General features: G+C 43.0%; 2 protein-coding genes across 4 annotated transcripts in view; one reads left to right on the top strand and one right to left on the bottom strand.

Annotated features, from left to right (window-relative positions):
* LOC111645515 (protein NLRC3-like) overlaps positions 1 to 3,988 on the top strand; it is a 5,116-nt gene extending 1,128 nt beyond the window's left edge. Inside the window, exons 4-7 of the mRNA XM_087170552.1 lie at positions 4 to 1,231; positions 1,463 to 1,636; positions 2,378 to 2,424; positions 2,578 to 3,988. Coding sequence (XP_087026678.1) covers positions 4 to 1,231; positions 1,463 to 1,636; positions 2,378 to 2,424; positions 2,578 to 3,116 — 1,988 coding nt within the window. The 3' untranslated portion in view covers positions 3,117 to 3,988. The remainder of the gene's footprint in view (positions 1 to 3; positions 1,232 to 1,462; positions 1,637 to 2,377; positions 2,425 to 2,577) is intronic.
* Positions 3,989 to 6,795: 2,807 nt separating this feature from the next.
* LOC111645531 (NACHT, LRR and PYD domains-containing protein 3-like) overlaps positions 6,796 to 18,402 on the bottom strand; it is an 18,490-nt gene continuing 6,883 nt past the window's right edge. Inside the window, exons 7-15 of one of the 3 annotated variants that reach the window (XM_087170578.1) lie at positions 17,889 to 17,993; positions 16,675 to 16,753; positions 16,286 to 16,514; positions 13,730 to 15,536; positions 13,447 to 13,620; positions 10,048 to 10,221; positions 9,569 to 9,615; positions 9,193 to 9,401; positions 6,796 to 9,037 (exon numbers count right to left, since the gene is read on the bottom strand). In XM_087170578.1, coding sequence (XP_087026704.1) covers positions 8,978 to 9,037; positions 9,193 to 9,401; positions 9,569 to 9,615; positions 10,048 to 10,221; positions 13,447 to 13,620; positions 13,730 to 15,536; positions 16,286 to 16,514; positions 16,675 to 16,753; positions 17,889 to 17,993 — 2,884 coding nt within the window. In that variant the 3' untranslated portion in view covers positions 6,796 to 8,977. Of the gene's footprint in view, positions 9,402 to 9,568; positions 9,616 to 10,047; positions 10,222 to 13,446; positions 13,621 to 13,729; positions 15,537 to 16,285; positions 16,515 to 16,674; positions 16,754 to 17,888; positions 17,994 to 18,402 lie in introns of all 3 variants that reach the window. The other 2 variants (XM_023394774.2, XM_087170577.1) reach the window with 2 other exon arrangements.

The raw sequence follows: 18,402 nt of genomic DNA, 5'->3' as shown, positions 1-18,402 counted from the left end.
TGACTGATGTTACAGAGTCCACCTCAGTGGACGTGCTGCTGACAAACCTCATCAGGGGGAAACTGCTTCCCTCTGCTCGCCTCTGGATAACCACACAACCTGCAGCAGCCAATCAGATCCCTCCTGAGTGTGTTGACATGGTGACAGAGGTCAGGGGGTTCATTGACCCACAGAAGGAGGAGTACTTCAGGAAGAGGTTCAGAGATGAGGATCAGGCCACCAGGATCATCTCCCACATCAAGACATCACGAAGCCTCCACATCATGTGCCGCATCCCAGTCTTCTGCTGGATCACTGCTACAGTTCTGGAGGAGGTGTTGAAAACCAGAGAAGGAGGAGAGCTGCCCAAGACCCTGACTGAGCTGTACATCCACTTCCTGGTGGTTCAGACTAAACTGAAGAATGTCAAGTATGACAGAAGATCTGAGACAGATCCACACTGGAATCCAGAGACCAGGACGATGATTGAGTCTATGGGAAAACTGGCTTTTGAGCAGCTGCAGAAAGGAAACCTGATCTTCTATGAATCAGACCTGACAGAGTGTGGCATCGATATCAGAGCAGCCTCAGTGTACTCAGGAGTATTCACACAGATCTTTAAAGAGGAGAGAGGGCTGTATCAGGACAAGGTGTTCTGCTTTGTCCACCTGAGTGTTCAGGAGTTTCTGGCTGCTCTTCATGTCCATCTGACCTTCTTCAACTCTGGAGTCAATCTACTCTCAGAAGAACAGTCAATGCGGACCTCCTGGTGGTCTAAACTATTTAGATACAAACCTGAATTAACACATTTCTACCAGAGTGCTGTGAACAAGGCCTTACAGAGTCCAAATGGACACCTGGACTTGTTCCTCTGCTTCCTCCTGGGTCTTTCACTGCAGACCAATCAGACTCTCCTACAAGGCCTAATGACAAAGACAGGAAGTTGCTCACAGACCAATCAGGAAACAGTACAGTACATCAAGAGGAAGATTGAAGACACTCCCTCTGCAGAGAAAAGCATCAACCTGTTCCACTGTCTGAATGAACTGAATGATCGTTCTCTAGTGGAGGAGATCCAACAGTCCCTGAGATCAGGAAGTCTCTCCACAGATAAACTATCTCCTGCTCAATGGTCAGCTCTGGTCTTCATCTTACTGTCATCAGAAAAAGATCTGGACCTGAAGAAATACTCTGGTTCAGAGGAGGCTCTTCTGAGGCTGCTGCCAGTGATCAAAGCCTCTAACAATGCTCTGTAAGTGTATAGATAGTTGGATTTATTCGTCATTATATAATGACACTTTTTTTGATACATTTTTTCATTTAACAGATAATATATACAGTATAGTACTAAATCTATGTCAAACCCATTGTACCTCCACCAAAATGGACCAGAACCAAAAAATAAGAAAATAATCAAACAACTACAAAACAGACCATCAGGTGTTGACAGAGGGTTCCTGTGTGTTGTTTTGTGTGTTTACAGTCTGTCAGGTTGTCTGGTCACGGAGGAAGGCTGTGCTTCTCTGGCTTCAGCTCTGAGCTCCAACCCCTCCCATCTGAGAGAGCTGGACCTGAGCTACAATCATCCAGGAGACTCAGGGGTGAGGCTGCTGTCTGCTGGACTGGAGGATCCAGATGAGGGACTGGACACTCTCAGGTATGGAGAGGCCTGCTGCACCTACAGACACTGTCTCATTATGACTCACTGTGTCATATTTAAGAGAAAAGCTCTCACAGTTTCAATTCAGCTTCATTGCCTCCACAAATGTTTTTATCAGACTTAATTACCTTATTTATCGGGCTGTATCAGCACAAAGCAGCTTGGAAACATTTCAGCTGCAGCTGGTTTAACTGTTCCTCAACCAACAGAGCCACATTGAGCGTGAGTGTTTTCACCAGAACAACCCCAGAGACTGTGGACTGTGTTCCATCTCTGGCAGTGATCACAGCAGGTAGACAGACCATGAAGCTGCTTCATTTCTCTGTAGTTGTTGAGCATGTTGAGCACATGTTATTTAATCCCTCACAAACTCCACAACGATCATCTTTTAAGTAATTCAGCATCGTGTAAGGTTTCCAGAACACTGTGACGTGGAATGACAGCAGACATTTTACAATCCTTTGTGATTTGGTCTTAGTGAGTTAGGAGTCCTCTCCACTGCTTCTAACCTCTTCCAGGTTTAGGAGCTACTTTAAGTGCTAAGTGGATTTGTGAATTACTCTTAGTCAAAAAATGTAGGAGTCCTAAAGTTAGGACTGACACGCCCATTACTTTTAGCAGTTTCTCCTAAATCGGCAAGTTAGGAGCTGCTTTGAGCCTTAAGATGCTTTGTGAATACGGGCCCATGTCTGCATGCTGAAAGAGAATGTGCTGGTCTGACCCCCCTCCTCCTTTCAGGGTGGAGCCTGGTGGAGTCCAATGGTTGAGACCAGATCTGAGGAAGTGTAAGTGTGTTTTTAATTTGATTCATGGACAAAGTGGCACATTCAACCACCTTCAAACTGTCACATCACTCATTCAGGTCAATCATGTCATGAGTCAGTAAATGATCAGATGATAGATCGATAACTGCAGCTGTGTCTTCTTCTCTCCATCAGATTCCTGTGAGCTCGCAATCGACACAAACACAGTGAACACAAACCTGAAGCTGTCTGACAACAACAGGAAAGTGACACATGTGGAGGAGGAACAGTTGTATCCTGATCATCCAGATAGATTTGAAGAGTGTCCTCAGCTGCTGTGTGGAACTGGTCTGACTGGTCGCTGTTACTGGGAGGTCGAGTGGAGAGGGAAAGTTTATATATCAGTGAGCTACAGAGGAATCAGCAGGAACGGTGACATAAATAAGTGTGTGTTTGGACTGAACGATCAGTCCTGGAGTCTGTTCTGCTCTGATGGTCGTCATTATGTCTGTCACAATAAGAAAGTGACAAATTTACCCTCCTCCTCCTCCTCTGTCTCTGACAGAGTAGCAGTGTATGTGGACTGTCCTGCTGGCACTCTGTCCTTCTACAGAGTCTCCTCTGACTCACTGATCCACCTCCACACCTTCAACACCACATTCACTGAACCTCTGTATCCTGGGTTTGGGTTCTGGTCAAAGCCTGGTTCCTCAGTGTCTCTGTGTTCAGTGTAGCAGAGAGTCTCTGTGAAAAAAGCTGCTTCGTTTCCCTCTTCACTAGGCCCTGATCCCCCACATTATCACTGTTTAGTGACCATCACTGTTATATCATCAGTATTTTAGTCAAATGTTTCTATTAATTTTTCAGGTTTTGATTATTCAATCCACTTTTATTTTCAGTTGTCTGTCTAGGTTAGTGGTGTAGATCAGCGCAATCATGTAGAGGGGATGCAGGTGTGCATCATTAGGTCCTCTTAGTAGTGAGGGACTTGGCATTTGTAGTATGTGGAAAGACAGGTAAAACTGTTCATTAGATAGTAGATAATAGATGACAGTGGGATGAACCTTGTGCACATTCAAATCATTTCTTTGTGCTTATTGTAGATTGAGGATTGTTGGGAGTAACATAAATCCAGTGTGTAGCAGTTGTGTAGGGGTTGGTATGGTTGGTATGGTTGGGAAGACAAATGTTTGTTTAGTTCACCCCCATACTTACCTAAGCTGATGGTATGCTCCAGCTAGGTGCGATTGAGAAGGTAAAATGCCGTTCATAGAGTAGAGAGAGAGTAGGTAGCAGCTCGCTTTGAGGCTGCACATTTCCTGGGGGTTCATTTTTCTTCTGTCTGGTCATTTTTTTATTAATAAATGTCACTTTTACATTTTTGCTGACCTTATGATGATGCTTATATGGGATGGTGGCACTCTCCTGTTAGAGAAACTGTTCATTCTGTACATGTCTGTCTCTGTATGTTTTAAATCAGTTTGTTTTTATAAACTCTTCTAAATGACTCCTTGTAGAAGTTTTCCTCTTCCAGTCCTTTAAAGATGGAAGGTTAAAAATTTGAAAAGTTGATTTAAAATCAATAAAAGCATCACTGTGAAAATCAGTCTGTCCTCTCTTGTCATTTTTTACAGTTTATCCCCTGATTGTCACCTTGGTTACTGTCCTTTTTAACAGTGCATTCTCATATACCTCACTTCCCCACACATAGTTTTTGAAGTGTATACCCTGGTTGTCATTTATTACCCTTATCCCTGTCTGTTTTTATTTGTGCTCTTTTTGTTGTAATTTCTGACAGTTTGACAGTTTTTTTTTGTTTGCCATTTGTAGCCTTTGCCAAGGTGTGCTTGTCAAGCTGTCCTTGACTCAGCTTGTACTGTTCAGAACCAGTTATGATATTGCAGCATTATACGCATGCACAGGTGTATGTAAAACTAAACTTGCACATTTAGTGTTAAGAGTCAGGAGTAGCAAGTAAATGAGCAAATTACACTGTGATTCATCATCTCTGTGTGAGACCTGCTGTAAGGTTGAGAAATTAGAGACAGAATATTGTCACAGGTGGAGAGCAGCTACCTTCAGGAATAGATTGGTACATATTGTGTGTGTAGAGAGAGAGAGGTGACACTGGCAACCGGAGCACAGATTTAGCTATTTACAGTTAGCAGTTAGCTGTGCACTTTAGGCATTTAGTCAGTAAATAAATGCTACGATTCCTCAAGACCGAAGTTCCCGCCTCTTTCCTGTTCTTCGACTACAGCCAGGTACAATGAGCCAAGAAAGATTAACAGCACTGAGGCTGGAAAATACAGGATTCTGGAAAAAATGTCAGATCTTGGCAGATCAGATCATGATCTGGTTTTTCTTCAGCCTTCCTACAAATCATGTGTACAACCACCCTCTCATTCAGGAACTGGAACCCAGAGGCCAGTGAGTCTCTAAAGGGCTGTTTTGACAGCAAGGACCCTGACCATGATAGAACGGTTGAATGTACCACGGACTACATTAACTTCTGTATGGACACTGTAATACCAGCAAGGACTGTACACTGCTTTCCAAACAACAAACCCTGGATCACCAGTAACATAAATCAAACATCAGCATCCTTCCTCAACCAGAAAAAGGAGGTCTTCAGGGATGGAGACAGGGAGAAGCTCAGGTGTCTGCAACATGAGCTGAAGAGGAGATTAAAGCAGGAGAAGGAGGACTACAAAAAGAAAGTAGAGAGGAAGCTGCAGCACAACAACACCAGAGAGGTGTGGAAGAGGATGAGGACCATATAAGGACAAGAACAGCCAGGCAACATCAGGTGATGTGGACAAGACCAATGAGTTCAACCTGTTCTACAAAAGGTGTGATACACCCTCACCTGTTCTCTCTCCCACTGCTTCAGCTGCAGCTTCTCCTACAGCATCTCCTCCACAACCTGACACTGTAGCTGCAACTCCCTCCACATTGGGGTCAAGTCTCCTGTCCTTTACAGTGAGGCTACGTCCTGGAAAGGCAACAGGCCCGGATGGTGTGTGTCCGGGGCTGTTAAAGGACTGTGCAGCCCAGCTGGCTGAGCCTCTCCAGAGGATCTTTAACTTAAGTCTACAAACAGGGAGGGTCCCGGTCCTGTGGAAAACATCATGTGTTGTTCCAGCACCTAAAATAGGATGACCAGCTTAGATAAATGACTATAGACCAGTGGCCCTCACATCACACATCATGAAGACCCTGGAGCGGCTGCTTCTCCACCTTCTGAAGCCACAGATTGAACGTGCACTAGACCCCCTACAGTTTGCCTACAGAGAACATATTGGAGTGGATAATGCCGTCCTTTACATGCTCTACCAGGCCCATTCTTGATGAGCCGGGTAGTTACATGAGGGTTATGTGCTTTGATTTTTCAAGAACATTTAACACCATCCACACCCTCATCCTTAAAGACAAGCTGGAAGGGATGGGGGTGGATTCCTGCTTCACGTCCTGGATTGTGGATTTCCTCACAAAACAACCACAGTACATCAGGCTGGGTAACTGTGCCTCAGGGACAGTGATGAGCATGAGATTTCCGCCTTCAATACAGTCCCGGATGCTCTGGCAAGAGCTCCTGTGAATGACCGTCCACACTTACCTTATGCTGCTGTGCTACGGTCTGAGAGGGACACCTCTGAAAAAACCCAAATCACATATGAGGACATTTGGAAAGCCCAGCAGGAGAATTTCTTCATCCAGAGCCTGTGTGACAAAATCATAGAAACAGGAGAAGTGATTGAAAATCTGACCACCAAGTTCACTGTTTTGGAGGACATAGTATACAGAGTATATAAGACTAATCTTTAACTTGACTTATCTTGAATGCCAGGAGAGAGACCTGGCTGGCACCCCCAATAGAAATAAAACGTAGTAATCATAACTTGAAAAGTCAAACAATGTTGATGCACGTTTTATGGTGGCCAGTGTATTCTTTAATGCTGCAGTCTGCTGGGGTGGCAGCCTGTCAGACATGAACACGAAGAGACTGGACAAGCTGGTAAAAAAGGCTGGGTCTGTGCTTGGCAGGAGTCTGGACTCACTCAGGACTGTTGTGGAGAGACGCATGCGATGTAAGGTACAGGTGTAGCAAACTTTTCATTTCACTGAACAGAGAGGTTCAGGAGATCCTTTGTTCCCACTGCCATCAGGCTATACAACACCTCAGCCAAAGGAAGTGGCTCATGACCTGGACTATTGAACAATAATAGTTTATTATAATCCATCCATCCATCCATCCATCCATCCATCCATCCATCCATTGGGAAACTTAAAGTAAGTCAATGAAATGCTAGTCAAATGGTGCCATTACTAACAATACCACCTTGGATACTTCCAGACACTACAGAAAATTTACATAGTTAGAAAACAAAGAAAAAAAACAAAGATAATTAATTTGTTGTAACAATATTATCATTTTATTTATAATTCACATACCATATAGGCCTATGATAGTTGCAGTTGCATTTGTTGATCCAGAGTTTCACATTAAAGTAGGGAAAAGTATAAATGATGAAGTTTCAGTTTACACAGGAGAAATACTTGCAATATTGTTAGCTGTACAGTGGATAGAAGAAACAAGACTGTTGAGAACAATCATTTGTTCAGATTCAAGTTCATCACTCGCCAGTTTACAGTTCAGTCATTCAGACAGACGACCAGATATTCTGATACAAGTACAACAAACATACAGAATTTAAATGATGGGGCAGTAATATTTGTATGAATACAGCACACATTGGCATTAAAGGAAATTAAATGGCTGACAAGGTCACAAAGGAGGCAAAAAAACTCATTGATTTAACAGTTAGATTAGATTAGATTATTAAGCAAAGACTCACAGACAGGCGACAAAGGTAATGGGAGAAAGAGAGAAAAGGAAGATATTACAAAATCCAAAGGAAAATGGGAGAAGTTAGGTATGCAGGAATGAACAGAAGAGATGAGACAATAATTTCAAAAATCGGATTTGTACACTGGACTAAACAGCACACTTTTCAAAATCGGAAAGAAGAAACAGTGGCGCATGTTATACTTCATTGTCAAATATGTCAAACAGACAAAAGGCATATGATTCAAAATCTTAGAAAGATCAAAGTACAATTTTATAGCTCTATTGCAAAAGAACTTAAAGAAATGTTTTCTAATTCAACTCCAGTATCTTAGAATAACATCAGATTGAGAGGATATGAGGTTGTTTTTTTTCTTGGAATATGTGAGTACTAGACAATCTGATCCACACTCCATTCTAGTTGGAAAGCCATTGGGGTCGGGGGGTGGAAGTGGTCCTCGAGACCCAGTTAAGCCCCTTGAAATACATGTAACAACTAAAAAAAACAAGTCTACTACTAAGCCTGTTTGCTTTTAGTGTGGTCAGGACGGGTACATAAAGCCAGAATGCCAGAATGCCCAGTCAGAAAAACTAAAGCAGGTTATTTTTGTACTGCTCGTAGGGCTGGACAATTAATAGAATTTTATTTTCGATTACGATTTTGGCCTCCAACGATTATAAGAACAAGATAAACCATAAAGCTAATCCTATGAGAGTGGTATACCTGGAGCAAGCTGAGTTGGTTAGGTCATGTAAGCCAGGCAATATTGTCACAAGGTTACAGAGACAGACCCAGGGATTGGGGGAGGTGGGACACGGAGGAGCAACCAGGACCAGTGAAAAAAGTTCTGAGTCTAGAAGAACTAGTTCCCCAGTCCCCTGCTCTGGTCAATGTAGAGGTTCAGGCCAGGATTCAGGTCATTGGGACTAAAAAGACTTTGGACAGACTTGTAAGCACGTTTAACTGACTGGGTCTGAACACAGAAGTATATAGGTATTGTAAGTATTTTACTATCTGTCATCTAGCAAGGGATAAGAATGTTCCCAAAGTCCCATTGCAATGAATGATTATGTGACATTACCACCCTCAATTTAACGGAAATGCTGTTTAAATGGCTTCAGTTTGTCCAACTGCCCTTTTTGCATGTTAATAGATTAGGAAAAAAAAATGAACTCACATTTTAAGTTCACAATAAGAACAGTTCATATCAATATGAACAGAGAGTTAATTCAGCTGTAAAGTCCAAACTGGTCTCTGACCAGTGATCTTTTCTTACTCATCAGCATCTTTAAAAGACATGAAATTATCTTTTCTCAATCTCTTACTTTAAGTGGTGGGAGTTCATTACCAAAGCCACAACACTTAATTTTAGAGGACACATTTCATCATGCTGAGGAAAATCACAAGATACAATTGAGAACTCCAGAACAGCTGCTAAATGAACTAGACTGTTTTCTGAACTCCTTGAGGATGTTTTTCATCAACACTGCAACTTTGATTGTTTTTTACTTTGGCATGGACATTTCATGTACAAATACAGGACACGGATCAAACAACGGACTAAAACATATTGCTACTATGAAACGAATAAACTACGTGTTCAACAGTGAGAACGTTTCTCAGGTGGAGACGCTCTCTGCTACACTGAACACAGAGACACTGAGGAACCAGGCCACCAGACTGCAAACCCAGGATACAGAGGTTCAGTGAATGTGGTGTTCAAGGTGTAGAGGTGGATCAGTGAGTCAGAGGAGACTCTGTAGAAGGACAGAGTGCCAGCGGGACAGTCCACATACACTGCTACTCTGTCAGAGACAGAGGAGGAGGAGATAGATGTCACTTTCTTATTGTGCCGGAAAGAGTAACCATCATTAGAGCAGCTCAGGCTCCAAGACTGATCGTTCCATCCAAAAACACGATCGTCTTTGTCTCCTCTCCTTGTCATTCCGCTGTAACTCACTGATACACGAACTGCTTTGGTCCACTCGACCTCCCAGTAACATCGACCACTCAGAGCAGTTGTACACACCAGCTGAGGCCAGTGGTCAAATCTGTCTTGATGATCAGGATACGACTGTTCCTCCTCTACACGTGTCACCTTCCTGTTGTTGTCAGATAGTTTGATCTTTGTGTTCACTGTGTTTGTGTCTATTGTGAGTTCACAGGAATCTGATGGAGAGAACAAGACAATCGCAGTTATTGATCTATCATATGATCATATACTATCACTTTGATGATGACTCATGACATCAGTGATCTGAATGAGTGATGTGACAGTTTGAATATGGTTGAATGTGCTGCTTTGTTTCCATGAATCAAATTAAAAACACACTTACACTTCGTCAGACCTGGTCTCAACCATTGAACTCCACCAGGCTCCACCCTGAAAGGAGGAGGGGGATCAGACCAGCACATTCTCTTTCAGCATGCAGACATGGATAATACATGGCTCTCATACACAGATTGTTATGAGCTGAAAAAGGAGCAGCCCAACATTTTGAAAAACAAACTTGAATGTAATATCTCAAAAGTCCTGTCTGTGGATGTCATGTTCAAGCACAGTTTTAACTAATTATCATTCTTCACTGGTAATAATTTTTTTCTCTTTGTGCTAAGTTAGGCTAAAGATATCCTTGACCTCTCTCATTACAGAGACTGATACGAATCCTATGTAAGAGGGAAGAAAAGTATATTTCTCAAACTGTTGCTGTACAAAAGCATAAATTATTACCATCATGCACATATAATTTTTTGAGATCTCCTACACTTTTTTATGTTCAACCTGTATCTGTGGCTGCAGCAGGCCTCCCCATACCTGAGAGTGTGCAGTCTCCAGTCTGGATCCTCCAGTCCAGCAGACAGCAGCTTCAGTCCTGAGTCTCCTGGATGATTGTAGCTCAGGTCCAGCTCTCTCAGATAGGAGGGGTTGGAGCTCAGAGCTGAAGCCAGAGAAGCACAGCCTTCCTCTGTGATCAGACAACCTGATAGACTGCAGACACACAAAACGACACACATGACAGATACTCCGAGAATACTGCTGTGTAACTTTCTGTCAAAATATGGGAGTTAACAGGAACCGTGTTATTATAATGAAAATGTTTCAGAGTCTATACTCACGGTGGACAGGTTGGTTTTTTGAGCTCAACTTCAACATCAACATGCTAACACATATGTGTGAAAGTCTCACCAATAAAAATTAGGCTGTCAATATTACTACGTAGTTGCTGGGGTACAGCCCCCTGTCGACCTGATAAGGAAACCCCACCTACTAAATCATTTAGTAGGTGGGGTTTCCTTGTGCCACTCATTTAAAATGAGTGGCACATTTTGTCAGTCTGTTTCTGTCTTACTTTTTCCCTTGGTGGATGGTGGCTGTTCATAATATGTTAATGTGTGTGAATCTCTACTTGGTTAGTGAATTAATATGTATGTGTATATGTGTATATACGTGTTTTATTTCACTTATAGACAGTAATTGAGGATTAATAATGTGATACTGTGTCAAATTGTGGAAATGTCATTCTAGGTCTTGTTAGCTACTTCAGATTGTTGTTTCAGTTGTGGTAAGATTGAATCAAGTCAATCTGAGTTCATAATGTTTAACCTATGTAAAAATGCTTAATGGATATTATTTGATATTACCACTACGTAGATTGTGGTACTTACATTATTTTACTAATTGCTGTACTGTGTTTCATTATCTGTTTATTGCACACCACTGGTAGCAGTACCCATTCCACCATCAGGACAAGACATTAACTGCATTAGATGTCTTGATCTGAGTTATTTCCACTCATCATACTCTCTAACTGGAGTAATATCTGAGGGTTACTCAGCCAGTCAAAATATTATCCATGAGGTAAATGTCCCCCTGTAAAAAGTGCCCCTTGAATAATTAAGATAATGGAGCCTGAGGATACTGATGTCTCTGGATCGGTCTGAACTCCGTTCTTAGAGAGCACATGGCCCAGATATCGGATGGATGTCTTGAAGAAGACACATTTTTCTGGGGATAGCTTCAACCCAAACTCTCTGTGACGATCAAGGAAAATTATCAGTCTCAGCTCATGCTCCTCCAGGGTTTTTAAGAATACTAGTAAGTCATCAATGAAAACTAGTATCTTCCTTGAATGCATGCCTCCCATGCACTTTCCCATCAATATTTTAAATGTTGACGGTGCGTTTGTCACGCCTTGAGGCATTCGGTTAAATTCCCAAAACCTAACCAGGCATACAAAAGCCGTCTTAGGTTTGTCCGCCTCCTCAACTTCAATCTGGTAACAACCTGATTCTAAATCAAGGACAAAAAACAACTGGCAATCTGAGAGCACAGAGAATGTATCCTCCAGCTTTGGAAGAGCGTATGCATCCTTTTATTGTCCATAGATTCAGCCTTTTATAGTCAATGCACACATGGACTAGGCCATTCATCTTCCAAACCACCACAGTTCTCTGATTCTCTGAATCCTCTTGTATCTAGAAGCACATGAATGTGTTTGCGAACAGCTTCAACATCATGTGGGTGTATTGGTTGAGGACGTTGTTTGAAAGGAGTTTCAGCTGAAAGTTTTATGTGGTGTGCCGCCTTATCTGTTCACCCAAAATCCAGGTCATGCTGCACAAACACTTCAGGCATATTGATGAGCTGCTGAGTAATGCGTTCCAGATCCAGATTTGCATCCGTATATCATCTGTTGGGTTACCTCTTCCCATACACTACCCATGCCACTGTTTTGGTAAAATATCTTTGGAAGACTGAGTGCAGTTGAGATGACCCTATTCGGCAGCAGGACCTACTGGAAAACATGGGAAGTCGAATTGTGACCTGAATCAAGTGGGGATTCCTCTATGCTATGACCCACTATGTGCTGCAGTGACTAGGGACCACCATGTCCATACAACCTTTGTCATGGCAAGTGAAGTATTTGAGGCGATGGGTGACTTTCACCAAAGGGAGCAGATCACTTTCTCTTTCAATTCACCTACTTCACTTTGATGAAGTGTGGGGTACAGAGGTACAGGTTGTGTAAGTTGCTCAGCGAGTAGTTCTGGAAGACCAAGTACTTACAGATGTCATTTTACACACAGTCCTACTCAAGGTAGAAGGTGTGCTCAATTTGAAGCCGCTGGTAGATGTGTCATATGAAGTGGCATGTCAGAATTCAGTCATTCTTAATGTCCTTCTGAAGGGTGGTTACGACATGTCACTTCTGCAGGCTATGTATGCTGCAAGTGACACACTTGGAACACGCCAATGAAGGCAGAGCTAAATCCCTGTGTATCATTTCTGGATCAACTTTGCCAGAAATTACTTACCTGATCAGTAAGTGTGAAAAAAATGGAAAAAGGATGAGGAAGACCTGGAAGTCAGTCAAGTGGTTTTCATTATTGATCCTCAGCAGCCTCGAGCATTCAGGTTTGTAGGAAAGGTGTCAGGATGATGGACGCATCCAACCAGCAGCCACCCAGATGCTCGAACAAGGAATATGCGCAACCTGTTTGATTAGACTCCCTGCTATTAAGGAGGATGGTGTTAATGTATCTACCATAGGCTGATGGACATTCTGTTGTGTGCACAAAGTTACAACTGCCATAATTTTGGGGGCAGCTGTACGAAAGTCCCACAATGTAAATGAGACTGTCACTGCTGCTATGTAGTTGAGTTGCACATGTCATCAGTTTCTTTCTTCCTTTTTCCCATGGTAGATGGTGGCTGTTCAACAATGTGTTCCCATGTGTGAGTAGCTATTGAGTCTTGCATCAGGCTGATTTTTCAATTGTTGTATGATAGAATCAAGTCGCTCTGAGTTCATAATGTATAACCCGTATAAGAATGTTTGATATTATCCCCATCTAGAGTTTGGTAATGACATTATTTTACTAAATACTGTAGTTTGTTTCTTTGTCTGGAATTTAAAACGTCTTGATCTGAGTTATTTCCACTCAACAGAGGTGCTTTCGGTGTCCACCTTACTCTTTGGACTGAACTTTAAAACGCTGGGTAACATACATACAGTAGTGCTGGTTTATTTGTGTTGAATATTTTATTGCTATTTTGCTATTTGCTTCATTGTATGGTTTGACTATAATTTGTCAGACATAATTCTGACTGGAAACCCTTCTTATCTTAACATGTTAAACCTGCTACAAGCTGTTGTAAAGCTGTTCATCTAATGTAAATGAGATTTTTAATGGTCATCAATAGAATCCTGACCTGAGAGTTTTCAGTGTACAGTGTGGACTCTTCATTCCAGCAGACAGCAGGTTGACTCCTGAATCCTGCAGGTTGTTGTTACTCAGGTCCAGCTCTCTCAGACTAGAGGACTGGGAGCTGAGGACTGAGGACAAAGCTTCACAGCTTCTCTCTGAGAGGTTACAGCCACTCAGTCTGTAAAGGAAAAAAAACAACTCATTAGTTATTTATTTTCTCTCCAGTTTAAAAGAAAGCTGCATTAGTATATATAATGGTGAATAAATTCAACTATCTCTACACTTACAGGGCTGCCTTGGATGTTTTGATCACTGGCAGCAGCCTCAGAAGAGCATCCTCTGAAGCAGAGTATTTCTTCAGGTCAAACACATCCAGTTCTTTGTCTGATGACAGTAAGATGAACCCCAGAGCTGACCACTGAGCAGGAGACAGTTTATCTGTAGAGAGACTTCCTGAAGTCAAGGACTTTTGGATCTCCTCCACTAGAGACCGATCATTCAGTTCATTCAGACAGTGGAACAGGTTGATGGTTTTCTCTAAAGAGGAAGTCTCTTCAATCTTCAGCTTGATGTACTGGACTGTTTTCTGATTGGTCTGTGAGTGACTTCCTGTCTGTCTCAATAGACCTTGTAGGAGAGTCTGATTGGTCTGCAGCGAAAAACCCAGGAGGAAGCGGAGGAACAAGTCTAAGTGTCCATTTGGACTCTGTAAGGCCTTGTTCAAAGCACTCTTGTAGAAGTTTGTCTCTTTGGATTCTTTCTTGGAATTTCTTTTCTTGGAGTTGTGGGAGGTGGACTGTTCTTCTGAGAGTAGATTGACTCCAGAGTTGATGAAGGTCAGATGGACATGAAGAGCAGCCAGAAACTCCTGAACACTCAGGTGGACGAAGCAGAACACCTTGTCCTGGTACAGGCCTCTCTCCTCTTTAAAGATCTGTGTTAACACTCCTGAGTACACTGAGGCTGCTCTGATATCGATGCCACACTCTGTCAGGTCTGATTCATAGAAGATCAGGTTTCCTTTCTGCAGCTGCTCAAAAGCCAGTTTTCCCAGAGACTCAATCATCTTCCTGGTCTTTGGACTCCAGTGTGGATCTGTCTCAGCTCCTCCATCATACTTGACATTCTTCAATTTTGACTGAACCACCAGGAAGTGGATGTACATCTGAGTCAGGGTCTTGGGCAGCTCTCCTCCCTCTCTGGTTTTCAACACCTCCTCCAGAACTGTAGCAGTGATCCAGCAGAAGACTGGGATGTGGCACATGATGTGGAGGCTTCGTGATGTCTTGATGTGGGAGATGATCCTGCTGGCCTGATCCTCATCTCTGAACCTCTTCCTGAAGTATTCCTCCTTCTGTTCGTCAGTGAACCCTTTGACCTCTGTCACCATGTCAACACACTCAGGAGGGATCTGATTGGCTGCTGCAGGTCGTGTGGTTATCCAGAGGCGAGCAGAGGGAAGCAGTTTCCCCCTGATGAGGTTTGTCAGCAGCACGTCCACTGAGGTGGACTCTGTAACATCAGTCAGGATCTCAGTGTTGTGGAAGTCCAGAGGAGGTCTACACTCATCCAGACCGTCAAAGATGAACACGACCTGGAACTGATCAAACCTGCAGATTCCTGCTTCTTTGGTTTCAGTAAAGAAGTGATGAACAAGTTCCACCAAGCTGAACTTTTTCTCTTTCAGCACATTCAGCTCTCTGAAGCTGAATGGAAATGTGAACTGTATGTCCCAGTTGGCTTTGTTTTCAGCCCAGTCCAGAGTGAACTTCTGTGTTAAGACTGTTTTCCCAATGCCAGCCACTCCCTTTGTCATCACTGTTCTGATTGGTTCATCTCTTCCAGGTGAGGATTTAAAGATGTCTTCTTGTCTGATGGTTGTTTCTGGTCTGTCTGGTTTCCTGGATGCTGTTTCAATCTGTCTGACCTCATGTTCATCATTGACCTCTCCAGTCCCTCCCTCTGTGATGTAGAGCTCTGTGTAGATCTCATTCAGAAGGGTTGGGTTTCCTGCTTTAGCGATCCCCTCAAACACACACTGGAACTTCTCCTTCAGCTTAGCTTTGAGTCTAGGCTGGCACATAACAGGAGATTCTGAAAGAACACATAAACACATTTTCTTTAAGCAACTATATCTGACTTTTTCAGCTGCAAGACTGTCAAGTGAGAGTCTCAACAAATTCACTCTTTTAGCTACTCCTTACTAGCCCTTGGCCCTACATTCCTGTTTCCTGAAACAATGACACGATCAACAGACAGATCACAACAAACTTTATGAGGTAGGCAATGGTCCAAAGCTAGTGTGAGATGAGTAACATTTCTCTCCTCTTGCACTGCAACAATGCAATGTAACGAGGTTTACAGTTTAGTAAATAATATACATAGTTTATTATTGTTTCTACCATTTTTTGTAGAGGCTGCATTTATTAGGTTGTATCTATTTCAATGAGGAGATTTTATAACGTCAGCAGCTTAGCTAATTTAGCTTAAAATGATGAAGGCTATGGGAGTGTAGCATGTAACACTTCTAACTGAAATTTGTTGGCATAAGGTTAGGTATTGCACTGATAAGGATGACAGAGACCGTGCTGTTTTAATTTGAAGTGAAAGAGAATGAAGCATGTTAAGCGAGGCCGGTGAGGGTTCACCTGTCCCATCAAGGGGACGGAGGACAGCGAGCGGGAGCTGGGAGAGGGAGCAGAGGCGCAGGAGTCAAGCTGAGAGAGTCGAGGTTCTTCATAGGCAAAGAAGGGAGGACAGAGACCTACGTGTCATGATCAATATTACAATAACAAGGGTCTTATTATATAATGTTGTGGATAAAAAGCATGAAATCCTCTTACTGCTCTGCAGACAGTCAGCCAGGTTTTCCTCCTTCATTTCCCTCAGGAAGTCCAGTGTGATCTGCAGAAATGCCTCTCTGCTGCTCCTCCTCTGCTCCTCATCCTCACTGTTCAACACCTCTTCATCCTCCCTCTGACTCTCTGAGCATTCTGAGTAATCTGGACCTACAACTTTCTTGATCTTCTTAAGCTCGTTCTTCACAAAAGTGACAATGTTCTTCTCCAGCAGCTGGAACAGAAAACTATGTGAATGACACAATCAAACTAAAACCATGGAGCCAAACATCAGATCCATGTTGGACAGACTGACAATCCACTGGATTAAAACCTGCAGCATGGATTATTGTGAACACAACAGATGTAAAAGTCGTTGTTGTACATGTACAGACCATAAATACGGAGTCCAGGTATGTTTGATGCTGCTGGTCAGACTGACCACTGGGAACCTCTGAGATCTCCTGGTCCACTCTGTGGAGGAACCATGAGGAATGAGTTCACATTATGTCTGTCCACACAGAGACAGACACAAGCTAAAGGTCTTTTTAGCTCTATGATTGGATATAAAATTAAATAAGGTGATTTTCCCTGACATTAACACGTTTCTCATAATGCTGATCACACCTCTCCTGTTCCTGAGTCGCTTCCTGATGCATCAGCTGTTGCCGGGGGTCCCGGTCAACGTCTCCCTTGTTCCTGAGTTGGTGGTCCTGGGCAAACTTTCCTCTGTTCCTGCATCTGATCAGCATCTTGCCTCTTCCTTTGTGAGAGATCTTGGTCAACGCCTCCTTTTCTCCAGAGTCAATTTCCTCGGATAAAGTTACTGTGTCTGCTCCTAAGTTGACCGCACTGGTTGATTCATCGGCTGTTCCAGCGTCGGGGGTCCCGGTTGACGTTACACCTGCTCCTCATGTCCTGTCGGCTGTCCAGTCAACTTCTGTTCCTATTCCCCAGTCGGTGGTCTAGGTGACTAGCCCTGTTTCTCTCCTTCCTGTCCACTAGCCCCTGGATAGTTGTTTCATTTCCTGTCTTATTTTGAAGTAGAGTTTCTTGTGTATCTCGTGGTCATTTTACTTCTTTACCTCTACTTGTCAGGATTAGGTCCTTTTCTTTCCCTGTTTTCCTTGTGTTTTCCACTGTGTTCCCTTCCCTCTTGTGGTTGTTTGTGCCCAGTTTGTGTGTGTGTGTGTGTGTGTGTGTGTGTGTGTGTGTTCAGCTGGGCGTGGCTTCTTGAATCCTACTCCCTCCAGTCTCCTTCCACCCCTGCTGTCCATCAGACAATCAACTCCACAAGCACGTGCAGTATAAAGCCCGGTTCAACTCTTCACTTGTCGCCAGATCGTTCTGACTCATCGTGCAGTATTACGCTATAGCCAGGCTTTGCCTTTTTTTTTTTTTTTTTTGCTGTGTCTTGTTGAACTGTTCATTAACCTTTAGATTCCTGTGGCTTAGGTCCATATCGCTGCTACCCTGCCACCTGCAATGCTCAGTCCCCCATCTCATCTCCTCAGCGTGGTGCACCTTTTTTTTGCAACTTTCAAAAGCACTCTGTTTGACCGGAGCCCAAAAAAACATTTTGTTCTTCTGTTCAGATTTAATCTCTTACCTTTGACCGACATTGTGACGTTCATCTTTGAAGTATATAGGATTTTTCATAGACCAGTCGCTGTTCATGGACACACTGCTGTTTTCAGGTTTTTCCAGTTTCCTCCTGAAAGACACAGGATATAATCTACACTGCACCAGGTGAAACAACGTACTGAATATACATCAGAAAAAACCTTGTCCTGTTCTGTCCTCTTTGCAATGAATCATACTCTGTGATTCCTCGTGGACCACTGTCAAAACTGATGTGCAGACTGAACTGTTGATTCACAGTGTGATCAGCAGTATGAGAAACACTTTAATGTCAGTGAAAATCATCTCATTCAATCAACTCCACAGCATACCTGCAGTATAAAGCCCGGTTCAACTCTTCACATTGTGCAGTATTACGCTATAGCCAGGCTTGGCCTTTTTTTTTTTTTTTTTTTGCTGTGTCTTGTTGAACTGTTCATTAACCTTTAGATTCCTGTGGCTTAGGTCCATATCGCTGCTACCCTGCCACCTGCAATGCTCAG

This window comes from Seriola lalandi, unplaced genomic scaffold, assembly GCF_002814215.2.
Source record: "Seriola lalandi dorsalis isolate HSWRI2012SDOR001 ecotype SW California unplaced genomic scaffold, Sedor1 jcf7180002054953, whole genome shotgun sequence".
NCBI lineage: Eukaryota > Metazoa > Chordata > Actinopteri > Carangiformes > Carangidae > Seriola > Seriola lalandi.
Note: the sequence above shows the minus strand (reverse complement) of the source record. Positions and strands in the feature narration are given on the sequence as shown.